Below are 15,000 nucleotides of genomic sequence, written 5' to 3'. Positions count from 1 at the left end.
CCTAATCCTTCAGGCTTTCTTCTCTTCACGCCCGCTCATCTAAATTGGCAATGGGATCAGCGTTCTCCCGAAAGGTTATGCATTGGGGGGCAGTCATGCGCACTGACTCCGAAACTGTGCAGTCTTGCCGTCCTTATCTTTATTAGCTGCCAGTCTGGCGTCCTATGCGCAGTATTCTCTCTCTCTCTCTCTCTCTCTCTCTCTCTCTCTCTCTCTCTGTCTGCTTCACTGCAGGTGGCCAAAGATAGTTTTGAATGGAGTTAATCGATTGTGACTGATTGGCTTTGTGTGTGTGTGTGCAGGGTGGGGGTGGTGGTGGGGGTTGCGAGTGCGCATCAGCGCGCGTGTATGTGTGTGGAGATGCTTTCCAGACAATCAGTGAATGAATGGTGGGTTGGCCCCAGGTTTGTATGTGTGCGAGAGAGAGAGAGAGAGAGAGATACCCGGACTCATTGAACCGAAAGGTCCTGTAGACACAAAGATTGTGTGTGTGTGTGTGTGTGTGTGTGTTTGTACGCGTGTATCCCCTTAACTCCCTCCCCTCCCCCTACCCAGCTATCCAGCACCCCTCTCTCTGTACTTGTTGATCTCCAGTGACAGACTTTGATTAAAGGAGAGAACAGTCCCGTTGTCGTATGGGTCAGGGGCCTGACCATAGACACTAGAATATTAAGTGTCTGTGGCCCATCAAACTCTGGACAAAACCCACCAGCCAAGCACGTAGACCTCTCTCCACCCAACAGTCCTGATGGCATCAATAATAGAACTGTCAATGTCTTGTTGGGACTTCGGACACACTGTCCCGTGCTCAGCAATCAGTTTAATGTGAACGGTGGTCCAGAGAGCTGCTAACTTGTAACCGCTGAGGGCTGGAGAGGTAAATTGCAACTGTCCAGTCGTGCTCATTGACCATGTAGATGTGTATGGTAGTTAGGCCTGATTACGAACACTGGAACAGCGTGTAAAATTTTCGAACGGTTTGAGCACCGCTCCATTTGACAGTGTTCTCACGGCACTCAGTTCCGTCACAGTTTAACGTCTGTTTCGACCTTGTTCGGATACCTTATTTAATGAATCTTCATTACCAAGAACCAGTCAAGCATCAGTTATTTATGGCAGTTTCCGAGCTCTTTCCTCTCTTCGCGCACCACTGCCGACCAAGTTTCACAAACGGGCTCACACAATCCTAAAATCAAGGGAAGCAAGTAGTGCTGGAAGGACTTGAACTTTTGACACAGTTTAAAATAGCTGAATTGACTGGATATATTGAGTGACCTGTACATTGCCAGTGCTGGGAGAACTGTAAAAAAGAAAGAGAGAGAGAGAGAGAGAGAAATAGCATGTTGGTGATCAGAACGTTAGTTTTGACAGGAATCTCCAAAATGGTGTCGTTTGCAGTTATACCATAGGATATTTTGAGGTAAGTCTGCTTGCGAACGATGCTGCACAGTTACTGAGCACTCTCAAAAGTGTGTGTGTGGTGTGGGATATGTATGTTTAGATATGTATGTGTGTGTGTGTGTGTGTGTATTTGTGTGTGTGTGTGTGTGTGTGTGTTCAAAGCCACAATACAACCGCCTGGTGCGATGTTCCAATGATATGTTATGTCTAATGAGTTCAAGACCTGCTTCTGTGTTGATCACCCACATGTACCCAAACCCATCGTTCGCAGTTAGACTTTCCTGTTCGCGCATTTACCCTCAGGCACCCATGCCATTTCAACCGTTGAAAAAAACGCTGATGCAGCCAATCGAAGAGCTACATTTGACGACTGCACAGCCTGTCTTCTGTTCAATACAAGCGTTGAGCTGGTCGCATCGACAGGATCGGTTTGCAATTAGGCATACCATTCAACATCTCGGCGCTTTTGCCTCCCTCCCCCGTCCTCCTCACCACCTCCTCCCTTTCAGATGTCTAATCGATTGTTGGCTTATCTCTCGAAACTTCGTCACGTTTTATTAGTCCGTTCCTCAGTCCATACAGATTCGTACACAAGTGTATTATGTCGTACACACACGTCGCCATTTCGGCTATCAAGAACTAGCCAGCGGTTACGCATAAAAGTTACGCGACTGCAAACCCGGCGGAGGGGATTAGATTAAGTTCTCTAATGGGGGGCAGGAGGGATGAGGGGTGGGGGGTTAGGGAGGGGGTGTGGGGGCGAGAGGGTTGTTTGGTAACGGCAGACCATGGCCGTCTCGTGAGTAGAACCCTGCGGTCCAGTTTTTGGTGTTGGTTGATATGAGTAGCCCCAGTAGTGTTGGGTCCACCTTTTTATCAGCAGCCGGCCCCCTCCCCCTCTCCCGCCCCTTCCCCTTCCCCATGCCTCCTTCCCCTTCATCATTTCTCAGAAGCAATCTCTTTGTTGGCATGCTGAAACGGCTTGTGTGTGTGTGTGTTTGCGCGCGCGCGCGTGTGCGTGCGTGCGTACGTGTGTGTGTTTGGGGCTGAAGAGGGTGGTGGTTTGTGAGGGGTACGGGGTGTTAGAGGGTGGATGATTAGTTTCGGGGTGGGGGACTGGGATGTTGGGGGATGGGGGTGGGGGATTGGGGTTGAGAGCGGGGCTTGGCATGTTAACAGTGGTGTTATCGTGTAGCAGACACATGTACACAAAGGTTGTTCAACCTCGTTGTGTGTGTGTGTGTGTGTGTGTGTGTGTGTGTGTGTGTGTGTGTTGAGAGGAGGGTGCTGGGGGAAACGAAGGCGGAGATGTGAGTAGGTAACGTGGGTATAGTAGGAGGGTTGGGGGGAGAGGGAGTAGGGGCAAAGACATGCATGCATGTAGGGTGTTTGTTAAAGGGATGGAAAGGGGGAAGGGGGAGGGGGGGGCGGTTGTAAATTTACAACGTAAGGAAGGGAGAGGGTTGTTGACAGGTATGGACTCTGTAGTGTATAAAGAGTGTGTTCGTGTGTGTGTGCCATCCCTCATCCCTCCCCCCTCCCTCCCATCCTCACCCCCACCATCCCCACCCCCCTCTCCTGTGCAGGAATGGGGCCAGTGTGTGTCCAGTCATTTTTAGTAGCTAGGAGCCACCTAAAAGAACGCAGACTTTATTCTGAGAAGCCACCTAAAAGAATGCAGACTTTATTCTGCTACGGTTTTTTTCCTGCAGTGTATGTCCGTTGGGGGCAGGGGGGGTGGGGTGGGGGTGGGGGGGGGGGTTGTGGTTGCAATGAAGGGGGAGCACTGGTGGAAAGTTTGGGTATTGCGCCTTGACCATTGCAGTTTACTGTCTTTGCTGCTGTGTACACATGTCAAATGATCGGTATAGGGACATGCCCGGCGCTTCCTTCTTTGGGGAAGTGCCAGTCTGGGTTTTTCATGTTCCAGTGTACCTTTTATTTACCTGTGTACCAGCTGAATCGGTAGCGTAAGCAGCACTGCCTTGAAGTTGTGTACCTTGTGAATGGAGAGAGTTACCACTCTTTACTATTTGTTAATCATTTCATCTCCTGGCCTCATTATTTGTTAATTTCCAGTACAGTTTACACCAGCAGAGACCGAGCGTACGGTAGTAGAGACGGTTCATTCCCGTGGTATTTTGATCACACATGTACTTGCGACCATGCGTTGGAAATCTGCCTGATATATGACAGTGGGGGGGTTGGGGGGGGGGGAGTTTATGACTTATTCTTTTCCTTGTTCTCTTCTTTCTTCTTTGTTTTGCTCTTCCGGCTTATCAATCTCAGCCGGCTTGTCATTTCTTTTTTCTTTGTTACTTTTTTTTTGTTGTTGTCTTTCTTGCTTTCATTTTTCTTGTCTCCTTTCCGGTCCCCCCCCCCTTCCCCACCGCACCCCCCGACCCCTCCAACCGTCCTTTCCACTGTGACCATCATGGTGCCTCGGTCTCCTCTCTCTCTCTCTCTCTTTCTGTCGCTACTCTCAGGTCTCTCTCTCTCTCTCCCTTACTGTCGCTACACACACACTGTGTGTGTGTGTGTGTGTGTGTGTGTGTGTGTGTGTGTGTGTGAGTGATTCATTACGTAAGATTAATTGCATAGATTTAAGAGAGTATCTGTCATCGCTTGATGAATTTCTTCCGCAGGATTTTTTTTTTTTTTTTTTTTTTTTTTTCACCTTTTTGTGGGAGTTTTCAGAGACAAGACGGAGAGGTGGGGGAGGGAGGGAGGGAGGGAGGGGTAGAGAGAGAGAGAGAGAGAGAGAGAGAGAGAGAGAGAGAGCAGTGACATGAAAAGCACGAGGAGACACCCAACAAGACTTGCCCAGTAGTGAATGTAAAGAAAGACCAAACAAGGAAGCCCGCACCGCTCGAGACGTTTCCGCCCCTGACATGGTTTGAGAAACCAAAGGATGGCGAGAATGACGACCTTACTTAGACTTACGTTGTTTGACAACGAAAGAGATGCATATATATATATATATATATATATATATATATATATATATATATATATATATATATATATATTCACTGGCAAGGTACTTCCATACCGGGATGGGGAGTTAGAGATTAAAAAAAAAAAAAGGTTATCGAACTGGTGACCAGTCATGGACTTGTACTGGTAAAAACGAATCGTTAATCGGAACACTTATTGTAAGTATTCACACAACATAAACAGCAGATCAACAACATGCTGACGGTTTATACCGTGCTGCAGCAATATGCGTGATGTGTGATGATAGTTCGACGGCACAAATGCTGTTATGTTGCAGATGAATATGTTCCAGCCGCATACTGTAACAGATGACATTTACTGACAGCTTTCGTTTATTGTTTATGCACCCCACTGCTTACCACACCACGTAAACGTTTTGCTTTTTTGGGTGGTGTGTGGGGGGGGGGGGGGGGGGGGGGTTCGTGTTATTTTTTTCTCAGTCTGGCAAAGGGACCAGCTGGCAAACTGAGTAGTAACCCAACGCACGGCAAACGTCCATACATCGCATTTCTTGTGACTGTCAACGACCCAATTTGTCCCATGCTTGAGTGGGTCGTAGGCAGCAATGGCTCGTCGTAGGGGGAAAAAAAAAAAAAAAAAAAAAAAAAAATTCGGTGAACGAATTCCGACTCTTCTCCTAGAGAGTGTGTGTGATAGTGAATCACAAACATTACGTTCGCATTCGTCTTGTCAGTGTTTGCCCCCAGACTTCGTTCGTCAGGAGAATATAAATATAATGAACATGGTGATGATGAAGATGATGACAGCTTGCCAATTGTATGTCCAGCGTGCGAAAGTCGTGAACGATTTTGGTGTGGAGTCCAGGTTAGAGAGCTGTGGAAAGTGACAGCGTTTTATCTACACAGTTAAGGGACTTGTTTGTCTTTTCGTAGGAAGACCGGCTAGGAAGAATCGCGTGAGTCTGTTGTTTGTTTCTGTTACGTTAAACAAAATGTTTCGTAATGAATCGTTCCTCTCTCGCACTCTCTCTCTCTCTCTCTCTCTCTCTCTGTGTGTGTGTGTGTGTGTGTGTGTGTGTGTGTGTTTTCCTGTATATATCCGGATGATGATGCAGACTGGTTAGGTAACTTCAGTTTATGATGTAGCTAAAAGAAGACTAACTTCAGTTGATGATGTAGCTAAAAGAAGACTGAAAACAATGTGGCTTGCATATATATAGTTTGTGTTGAGTTCTGCATCATACCGATGATGTCTTCAGTGTGTGCGCGCGCGACACACACACACACACACACACACACACACACACACACACACACAACAGGACACGACACGTTGCACCGCGCGTGTGACACAAGAGTTGTGACTGTCGGGGAAGGGAAAAAAAAGAAAAAGAAGAAAAAAAAAAAGAAGGTATAACGGAATTTTCCATGGTTAGTCCAGACAGGACACAGGGTTGACGGGAGAGGAAGGATGGAAGAGAGGGAGGTAGGAAGAAAGGAAGGAAGGAGGAGGTGGGTGGATGGGGTTAGTCTTGATTAATTAATTCCCTGATGCCCAGTACCTGCAGCGTTGTTCGTGATGAGACCCAACAAGTTGAATGTTGAGTCTCCCCCCGCCCCCTCCCCCCCCCCTTCCCCCCACACCCCCTCCCCCCACCTCCCCGTGACGTGGTGTGCAGACAGCAGAGGGGAATGCCGGGGAGGGGGGTGGGGGGTGCGGGGGCAGGAGGAGGGAAGCCAGGAAAGGTTGTTCGATAGGGGATGGGAGGGTTTTTGGGGGGTGGGGGGGGGGGGGGTAACTGGCTGAGGGGTCGCAGGGGGTTGGGGATGAGATTGGGACATGGAAAAGCTGCTTTGGGCCCCAGTGCGTGCAAGCATGCCAGCAAGCGATGATGATAAGCAGTGCTTGTACTAGTGTATACAGTGTGTGTGTGTGTGTGTGTGTGTGAGGCGTGTGTGTGTGCATGTGATGTGATGTGATGTGTGTACTGTCTGCTGACCAGCTGTGCAGGCTGTGTTCCCACCTCATCACCATTAGGCCTAAGCTCTGCCGTTTGCTTGCTGTGTAGTGTACAATTAGTGAATTGCTTGCGGGCTATACGGCCTTGTACAAAGTCACATGTTAGTGGTTGATTAGAAGTACTGCTTGTGAAGTGCAGAACTGATGGGCATCAATCGATGGACCGACTGATTTATCTCTCTCTGTCACTGTCTCTGTCTCTATCTCTGTCTGTCTGTCTGTCTGTCTGTCTCTCTCTCTCTCTCTCTCTCTCTCTCTCTCTCTCTCTCTCTCTCTCTCTCTCCCTCCTTCCTTCTCTGTCTCTGTCTGTCTGTCTCTCCCTCCCCTTCCCTCCCCTTCCTTCTCTGTCTCTGTCTATCTGTCTCTCTCTCCCTCTCTCTTTTTCTCTTTCTCTTTGTCTCTCTCTGTCCGTCGCTGTCTGTCTGTCTGTCTGTCTGTCTCTCCCTCCCTCCCTCCCTCCCTCCCTCCCTTCTCTGTCTGTGTCTGTGTCTGTCTCCTCTCTCCCTGCTCGTCTCTTACTCTCCCCCCCCCCCCCTCTCTCTCTCTCTCTCTCTCACACACACACATACTACTCCTCACCCACGCCCCTTCTTCTCTGTCAGTCTATCTGTCTCTCTCTGTCTTTCTCTGTCTCTCCCTCTCCCTCTAGTCTCTCCCTCCCTCTCTCTCTCTGTCTGTCTGTCTCCACCCAACCAACCTCACTCTTCAACAACATCCCAGTTCCACAACCAGCCCCTGTTTTTTTTTCTGTCTCCTCTCCCTCAACCATTAGTGTAGAGCAGGTGGCATTATTGATTAGAATGTTTGAGAGCGTTCTTGGCAGTGAAGTAGCATGTTTGGTGGTGTCAGACTAAAGCGTGCAGACCAGTGAATCATTTTTTTTACTGCACCACGTCTGCTGTAAAATACATTAGACACACTAATGAGTAAACTCATTGAAATCTACTTTGGTAAAAAAAAAAAGAGATATGTGGAAGGTTCATAATTGAAATAAAACCAGAAGAACCAGTACCATGTACCAGAAGCCAATTTCCTGGTGATGCTGCCAAGTTGATTTGTCAAAGAGAGCCGGCATTGGTTTTGATACAGAATCATTCCGGCTGGTAAAAAAATAAAAAGTGCAGACTGTGCATTTTCTGTCACTGGCAATGTTTCTCACATTTTCACCTGAGCAGTGGTGACAAGTTTAACTCACTCACTATGGCCAGTCCTCTCTTCTCCTCTACACAGACCCCTCGGATGTCCAGTGGGTGTCTCAATGACCCAACCTTTAGCTTCCGTCGTCAGAATTGTGGTATTCTTTGTCAACATTCACCTCTTCAGTATAAGAGCCTTCCACTTGCAATATTTTGATGATGGTAATTGGGGTGAAACGCTGTTAACGTCGTCTCTTTCGCCGTTCGTATGGAGAGAGTTAAAGGTTAAAGGTCCTATAATCCTTTTGCAGCCACTGGGGCGGTGAAATCATGTCCATTGTGCACTCCACGAAAACTGAGTATGGCTGCATACTTGGCGGGGATTGAAAAAAAAAAAAGAAGAAGAAAGGTCATATATGTAAAAGCCCACTGATGTATGTGACTGAACGTGGGAGTCACAGACCACGAACACAAATAAATCAATAAATGAAACCCCCTGTCTAGTTCTTGGCATGGGAAGGTGGGGCCCAGTCCTGCCCTTTTAACCGTCCCCAATATGGACTGGAATGGCCAGAACAGCCCAGAACAGAGTGCGATGGCAAGGGGTCGTCGATGGCCTATGCTCCACCAGGAGCGATGGGCAAAATGAATGAATGAATGAATGAATCAGTCAGGTTACTTTTCACTTGTTCACACCTGGGCGGCGTGGAGTGAGGTAAAATCAGAGCAAAGAGCCTTTCTTAAGGTCACAACGCCAAACTGAAACTGGGGGCCTTGAACCCAGATGACTTGTGCACTTGATCACAGATCAGAAGTCCAGCACCTCACTCACTGGTTCTGCCACAGCACTTTCTGGTGACACATGGTAGGCTTTTAGTTTTAATCAGTGTTTTATCGGTCATTCCTGTTTTAGTTCAGTGCAGGTATACATCAGCTGTACTGGCCAGCAATCAGTTCTCACTTCATTGTCAGCCTGTGTCTAAACGTGTCTGGCTGTGGTCCAGATCAGCCGTCCTGTGGCTTGCTTTCTTTCCCAGGGCAGGGAGCATTTGAAGGCCAATAAACTATCACCTTCTCGTCAGCGTGATATTTCTCATTGGCATACATGTACCAGTGCAGCTATCCTTGATCTTTTTTAAGAGATTGTATGTCTGGACCCCCACCCTCCACACCCCTTAGATTTGTTTTCATCAAATTGTTGATAGGAATCATAATCATTATTTGTCTGGACCCACTTTGTTTATCAGATTGTTTACAAAGATAATAATTATTTTTAACTTTTAGTCAGTGTTAAGACTGACAGAAATCACAACTGAACCTCTTGCAAATTTGCTTTTACAAGACCATCCACCCATGTCTGTCAGCAAACTTAAAGGACATCATTCACCATTCCTACTAATCATGGCATGTTCTTTTTTTTTCTTTTTTTTTCTTTTTTTTTTTGTGTCTGTGTTGCTACAGGACATAGACGACTACCAGTACCACATTGGGACCCTATGGTCTTCGGGCATGGACCTGGGTGACATGGCAGTCAAACACGAGCCCCCCAGCCCCATGGGGGGAATGGGCCACTGCACGCAGCCCACCCTGGAGGAGCAGTTTGCCAACCGGGAGTACTTCTCCGACTTCCCCCTGACGGATGACTACGGGTCGGACCCCGGGGACAGCCCCCCAGGCAGCGGCAACATCTCCCCAAGTGGTTCTGAAAACAGCAAGGTTCTGGACTTTGAGGGAGGAGGGGGCAAGGGCATGCCAGACATTTCCTCCAGCAGCTTGCAGGACTCCTCCTCCCCAGAGCAGGACAGTGGTGACGGCATGAAGCGGTGTTGTCTAGTGTGTTTTGACACGGCGTCTGGATACCACTACGGGGTGTCGTCCTGCGAGGCCTGCAAGGCCTTCTTCAAGCGTACCATTCAGGGTGAGGGGGCACATGTATTGCTTTTTTTACTTGTAGATTAGCCGGAAAAAAAAGGAAAAGCAGCCGTTGTTGTCAGTTAAGTTGGGTTTTTTTAAATTTGTGTTTTAAGTGTCTCTCTTTTGTTTGGCCATTTAGCAAGCTTAACGATGTGAGTTTGATCACTGTTAATGATGTTTATTCTATTTTGCTAATTATAAATTGAAGATACACAAAGCCATCAGCCTAGATTTTTGTGTGCATAATTGATTTGGATTTTTCCCCCATCATTATCATATGAGAGAGTTAAAACCCCAATGATAGCATGCATTTTAAATTTTCACATAAAACTTGTCAGTGTGTGTGTGTGTGTGTGTTCACCGCTGTTTTGTTTTCTGCCTTGTGTGTTTATTTTGTTAATCAAAGAGAAAAGCTGCCATAAATGTCATCATCACTTTTGCTTGACAATCGGAATGATGCTTTTGAAGAAGCTAAGCTCTCTTTCATTGCAGTTTTTTTCAAAATTGAAATATAAAACTGAAAGCTTTGAGAAGTAATTTTACAGCTAGGCTCAGAATGTAGCTCAACATTGTGTTACATGTCGAAAAACGATCAGGTTATTTCCATGACTTGGGATTCGAGCCATTATCTGACCAAGGAGAGAAATAAGTTTTTATTTCTGTGGGAGAAGGCTGGAACTGTACATTATGACATCAATGAGGAAATGGACGATCACTACCAGCGTTAATTCGTTAATTCGTTGATTCGTCTATGCTTTCTAGTCCTCCACTGGTCTTTCTGCCACCACCCCCTCCCCCTCCCCGTCCTCCCATGCACCCCGCAACACCAATACCCCCACCCCACATACACAGACCCCACTCCCCCCCCTCCCCCCATCAGCTTCTTTGCCTATCTCATTATCTTTTCCTTTTTTCTGTTCCTTCCCCTCAGACCTCCACCCCCAAACCCCAATCTCTGTCTCTGTCTCTCTTTCTGTCTCCCCCTCGCTGCCTTCACTCCCAAGTCCTATTTTTGTCCTCACCTTTCCAATTTCACAAAATAATATCATGCATTGTTTAAAACAAATAGCGGAAAGTTATTTTTGTTGTGTTATCCATGAAGTGTGAGATCTTGAAATTGGTTTTGTCACTTTTTTTCGCTGGCTGTAGCACATTTATCACTTATTCTGTTCATTTTGATATAATTCTGCTTGACAATATGATTTTTTTTGTTTTTGTTTTTTCTTGTTTGTTTTTTTTGTTAGTTAGCACACCTCATTGTGGAATCTGTTATTCTGATCACATCACTATGGAGTATGCTGTATTTGTGGATAGTCTTGGCATGTACATCCCTATTCATTGGGGGAGAGTGTGTCCATGCAACATTCCTGGTTTTCCATTCCACCCTGTGTGTCGTCACATGCTGTGTATAGCCACATTTCTTGAACGATCAGTGTCGCATGGCTACTTCATTTCAGCACACATCACCGCCCAGATTTTGCAGACATGGCCACATAAATATGGCCTACATGGCTACGGCCACATAAATCTGGCACACACACAGTCATATGAATTCGGTTCACATGGTCAGATAAATTTGCCACACATGGACATCGGTGTTGACTGATCAAGTTCAGAAGTACTTATCATACCAGTCAATGATGTCTTGACCACCTTTGTTTTGCAGCACATTGGAAGTTGATTTGTTGCTCTAAAAAAAATAATGAAGAAATTTCAGCTTGTGGCAGCCAGGTTTTTGTTGTTTTTTCTTTCTTTCTTTTTTTTTTTTCTTTTTTTTCTGCCTCTCTCTCTAGTTGTGACTTAATATGAGTGTGTATTGTAATGTGTGGTGGGGTGGGATTTTGGGATGGGGAATGAGTGTCATTACCACCTTAATGTTCCACTAAACTTGGGTCAGTCATTTACATCATCTCGTGCATGTTTTGCAGTTACCTGTGTATTTAATGAAGGAGAGGGAGGGGAGGGGATGTTGGGGAGGGGGAGACTGCTGTTCAGTGTTGGCTCACAAATTTATTTGAAGTCTGTTTTCTGTTTTGTTTCTTTCTCAGGCAATATAGAGTACTCCTGTCCTGCGAACGGCGAATGTGAGATAACAAAGCGACGAAGGAAGGCGTGTCAAGCCTGCCGCTTCCAGAAATGTCTGAGAGTGGGCATGCTTAGGGAAGGTAAGGAAACTTTCTGTAGTTTGGACAAGACCGGGTGTGTGTGTGTGTGTGTGTGCTCAGATCGGATACGCTTGACAGGTAGAATACATCTGTGCCCGAAGAAACACAGTGTTTGTGTGTGACACATGTTAAATCATGCGTTGAGACACAAGTCACAGGCGTGTGAGCATGCTGTAACGCTTGAAGGTCTACACACAGTCACTTATCTTTGTTGTTGTGTGTGTGTAGGTGTACATACGTGTGTGTGTGTGTGTGTGTGTGTGTTTTCTGGTCATTTGTAGAATGGACTGCTCTTTAGACTTTAGTTTCTGTACTTGTAGTCTGGGTTTTTTGGGGTTTTTTTTTAATTTGTCTTTTTTTGCAACAAATTAAAACTAAAACTAGTAAAAATAAAAGAATGGCCACTGCCAGTTGAAATGTGAACTGATGATGACCTCTCCTCCATCTTACCCACTCTCCCACTCCTCTCCCTCTCTCTCTGTCTCTGTCTGTCTGTCTGTCTGTGTCTGTCTGTCTGTCTCTATCTATCTATCTGTCTATCTATCTCTCATTAACTCCTCTCTGGTCATCAAAAGTGGGCTTTTTAGTCAGTCAGTTTGTTTCAACTGCACCCAAAAAGTGTATGATTCATAAAGCCAGAATCCCATTGATCCCTGGCCAGTGAACAGTGACCCAAGGGGGAGCCAGGCAGCTGGTGTTTTGGGAGATGCAGCTGACGCAGAAGTTTGAACACAAAATGATAAGAATTGACGGTTTGAGGCTGGGGAGGTGTTTATGAATGTGTGCAGATGAACCAATTATTGATTTATCTGTGACTCCTAAGGTCTTTGGCTGGCTATATATACATATGAAGTGTTTTGCATAAGAATATATATACATATATATATATATATATATATATACATATATATATATATATTTATATATATATATAAAATGTAAATCAGTTGACAGATTGACAGTCAGCAACTCTGATTGATTGATTGATGCTGTAGCTGACTTGCGGTGGGTGGCGGGGGTGTGTGACTGCTGTTTTCATTGATCGGTTATTTATAGCCTGAAAGAGTACAGTGTTGGCACTGTTCCTCAAACACAGTATGAATAAGGCAACAGGAGCGTACGTACGTCACGTGCTTTTGTTTTACGTCAGTCCAGATCTGTATGCAGCTACTCAGGCATCAAATGAACTCTCACATTCTTGGCACGAGAATTTTGTCTGAGAAGATGATGTTTTTGTTTTGTTTTGTTTTGTTTTGTTTTTCTTTCTAGAGGAGAGGAGGTTGGGGGAAGAAGAACGGAAAGAGGGGGACCAAGCATATACTGAATGAATGATGAATCCCTGTTTGTGGTAGGATTAGTACGTTTCCAAAGTTCTACACACACTGCCGGGTGTTTACAACTACATGCACTGTGTTGTGTTTACAATATGCTGCCATGTGTTTAGTATACAAAGTCTACATCAAATGTAGAAAGCAGGAGAAAAATGAGACACATGAGGAGGAAGTGTGGGAGGAAAGTGTGTCTGATAACTAAAACAAAAGCTGCTGTGTTAGTGCACAAAGTTGATTGTTTGGGAGTGAAAAAACAGAGTAAACGGATTTCTTTTCTGCAGTGACTGAAACAGAACAAGCGATACATTTCTTCTTCTTTTTTTTAATTAATTTTTTTTTTGTATACTACATCCAGCTCTCATGACAAAAAGAAACAAAGAAATTAGTATACTGACAAGAAAAGATCAATGCTATTAACTGAAACAGGCCGCGCGCACCCACAAATGTACGCATGTGCCTTTATAAACACACAGATCCACATCCCTAATAATTAAGCGCATGATGCCTGCTCACAGGAGAGGAGATGCAGGAAATTGTGTCTGTAGCCTGTGGCAGTTCGGCAGTGAGCAATTATCTAGCAGATTACTTGTGTAAAAGGGGTCGTGGTATTTATGTCAACAACAGCAGTATGAGGTTCCTTAAGTACAGCACTGAGGTGTTGCCTTTTTTGTGTCACTGTCAGTGACAGCGGTATGGGTTTCTCTCAGTTACTTGCAGACCAAAGCTTATAATTTAGTAAACAGTTAGTTTGCCGCTTGACACGTGCCTTGCTAAAAAGCACTGCTTTTTAATTATGGGATGCAGTTAGGCATGATATGGACCTGCTTAACAGCAACAGCAATTTTCCATTTGACAGGTTCCTGTGATCAGTTTTTCAATGCAGCCATGCGAGCAACTTTGATTTATCATGGATCTAAGCTGGTCACAGTTCGTGTGCTACTACTGTACTAGTAGGTGGCAAAACGAAATCATGATAGAGCAGAAATAATACCGGTGTTTCAACACTGTGACTTGTGAATTATGAAAATGAGGCTTGTGGTTAGTGCAGAACAGTACCCACATTTGTCTGTTGAACCCCTGCATGAGAAACGTGAGAGGTAGGCGTTTGGGTCATGGGTATAATTTGTGCTGGATACTGGTTGGTCATGCGTACTTAGTTGACATCGTGTGCCTTATCATTGACTGCTTTGGGGTCCTGGAGAAATAAGGAATGAATCATTCAAATAAAGGTATCTCGTGACAGTGTTGGGCAGATTTTTTTTTTATCCTCTCGATAGTGTGCGTGCATGTGTGTGTTTCACTGTGTTAGTGTGTGTGTGTGTGTATGTGTATGTTATATGTGTGTATACATACATGTGTGTGGGCATGTGGATGGGTGTTAAAAATAAATTATGTGTGAATGTTTGTGGTGCTATGTACATTAGTTCAGGAGTGGTGCACTTGGTATTATATGTATCCGTCCTGTAAAATTCTTTCATTTGCTTGCAAGCTCATGTTCTACATGTGTGTGTGTGGTGTGTGTGTGTGTGTGTGTACTTTTCCCACCTTGCATTCCAAAAGTTATATAACTGGGGAAAAAAAATGTCTACAAGATAAAAAAAATATATATAAAACCACAAAAAAATCATTTGACGAAAAGCATATTATTTTGATACTGTCCCAGCTGGATCATCAAGGGAGTGAGGGGGGCGGAGGTGGTTGGAGTGGGGCTGGGAGGATTGGGGAGAGGCGGGGTGGGGGGGGGGGGGAGAGAATGTTGAGGGGGGGGTCAATGCAGTGTATGAAAATAGCCTGGGACTGTAGGAGGAGATCTATACATGTGTACGCACATGTGTCTCCAGAGAGGTAGCTAGCTGTGAGTGTAACATGGTGGTGTGGTGTGGTGTGGTGTGTGGAGTGGTGCGGTGACAGATGGTGGGCCCAGCAAGTTTCATCACCTTGTCACATATTTACCACGAATTCCCCCCAGCTACTCGCGTCTGTCAGGACACACAATTAAACATGTGTAGCGTCACGTCATGTGCTTGCTTGTTGGCTTGCTTTACCTTGTTAGTAGTCGTTTGCAGTGATGAACTA

The 15,000-nt window shown here is 45.6% G+C and overlaps 1 protein-coding gene across 9 annotated transcripts in view; it reads left to right on the top strand.

Annotated features, from left to right (window-relative positions):
* The window catches only part of LOC143281239 (estrogen-related receptor gamma-like), a 56,992-nt gene that overhangs the window by 16,438 nt on the left and 25,554 nt on the right, over nt 1-15,000 (top strand). For 8 of the 9 annotated variants that reach the window (XM_076586339.1, XM_076586336.1, XM_076586340.1 and 5 more), the window contains 2 exons: nt 8,976-9,432; nt 11,477-11,593. In XM_076586339.1, coding sequence (XP_076442454.1) covers nt 8,976-9,432; nt 11,477-11,593 — 574 coding nt within the window. Of the gene's footprint in view, nt 1-5,108; nt 5,315-8,975; nt 9,433-11,476; nt 11,594-15,000 lie in introns of those variants that run through there. The other variant, XM_076586345.1, reaches the window with a different exon arrangement.

This window comes from Babylonia areolata, chromosome 4 (assembly GCF_041734735.1).
Source record: "Babylonia areolata isolate BAREFJ2019XMU chromosome 4, ASM4173473v1, whole genome shotgun sequence".
Taxonomy (NCBI): Eukaryota; Metazoa; Mollusca; class Gastropoda; order Neogastropoda; family Buccinidae; genus Babylonia; species Babylonia areolata.
Note: the sequence above shows the minus strand (reverse complement) of the source record. Positions and strands in the feature narration are given on the sequence as shown.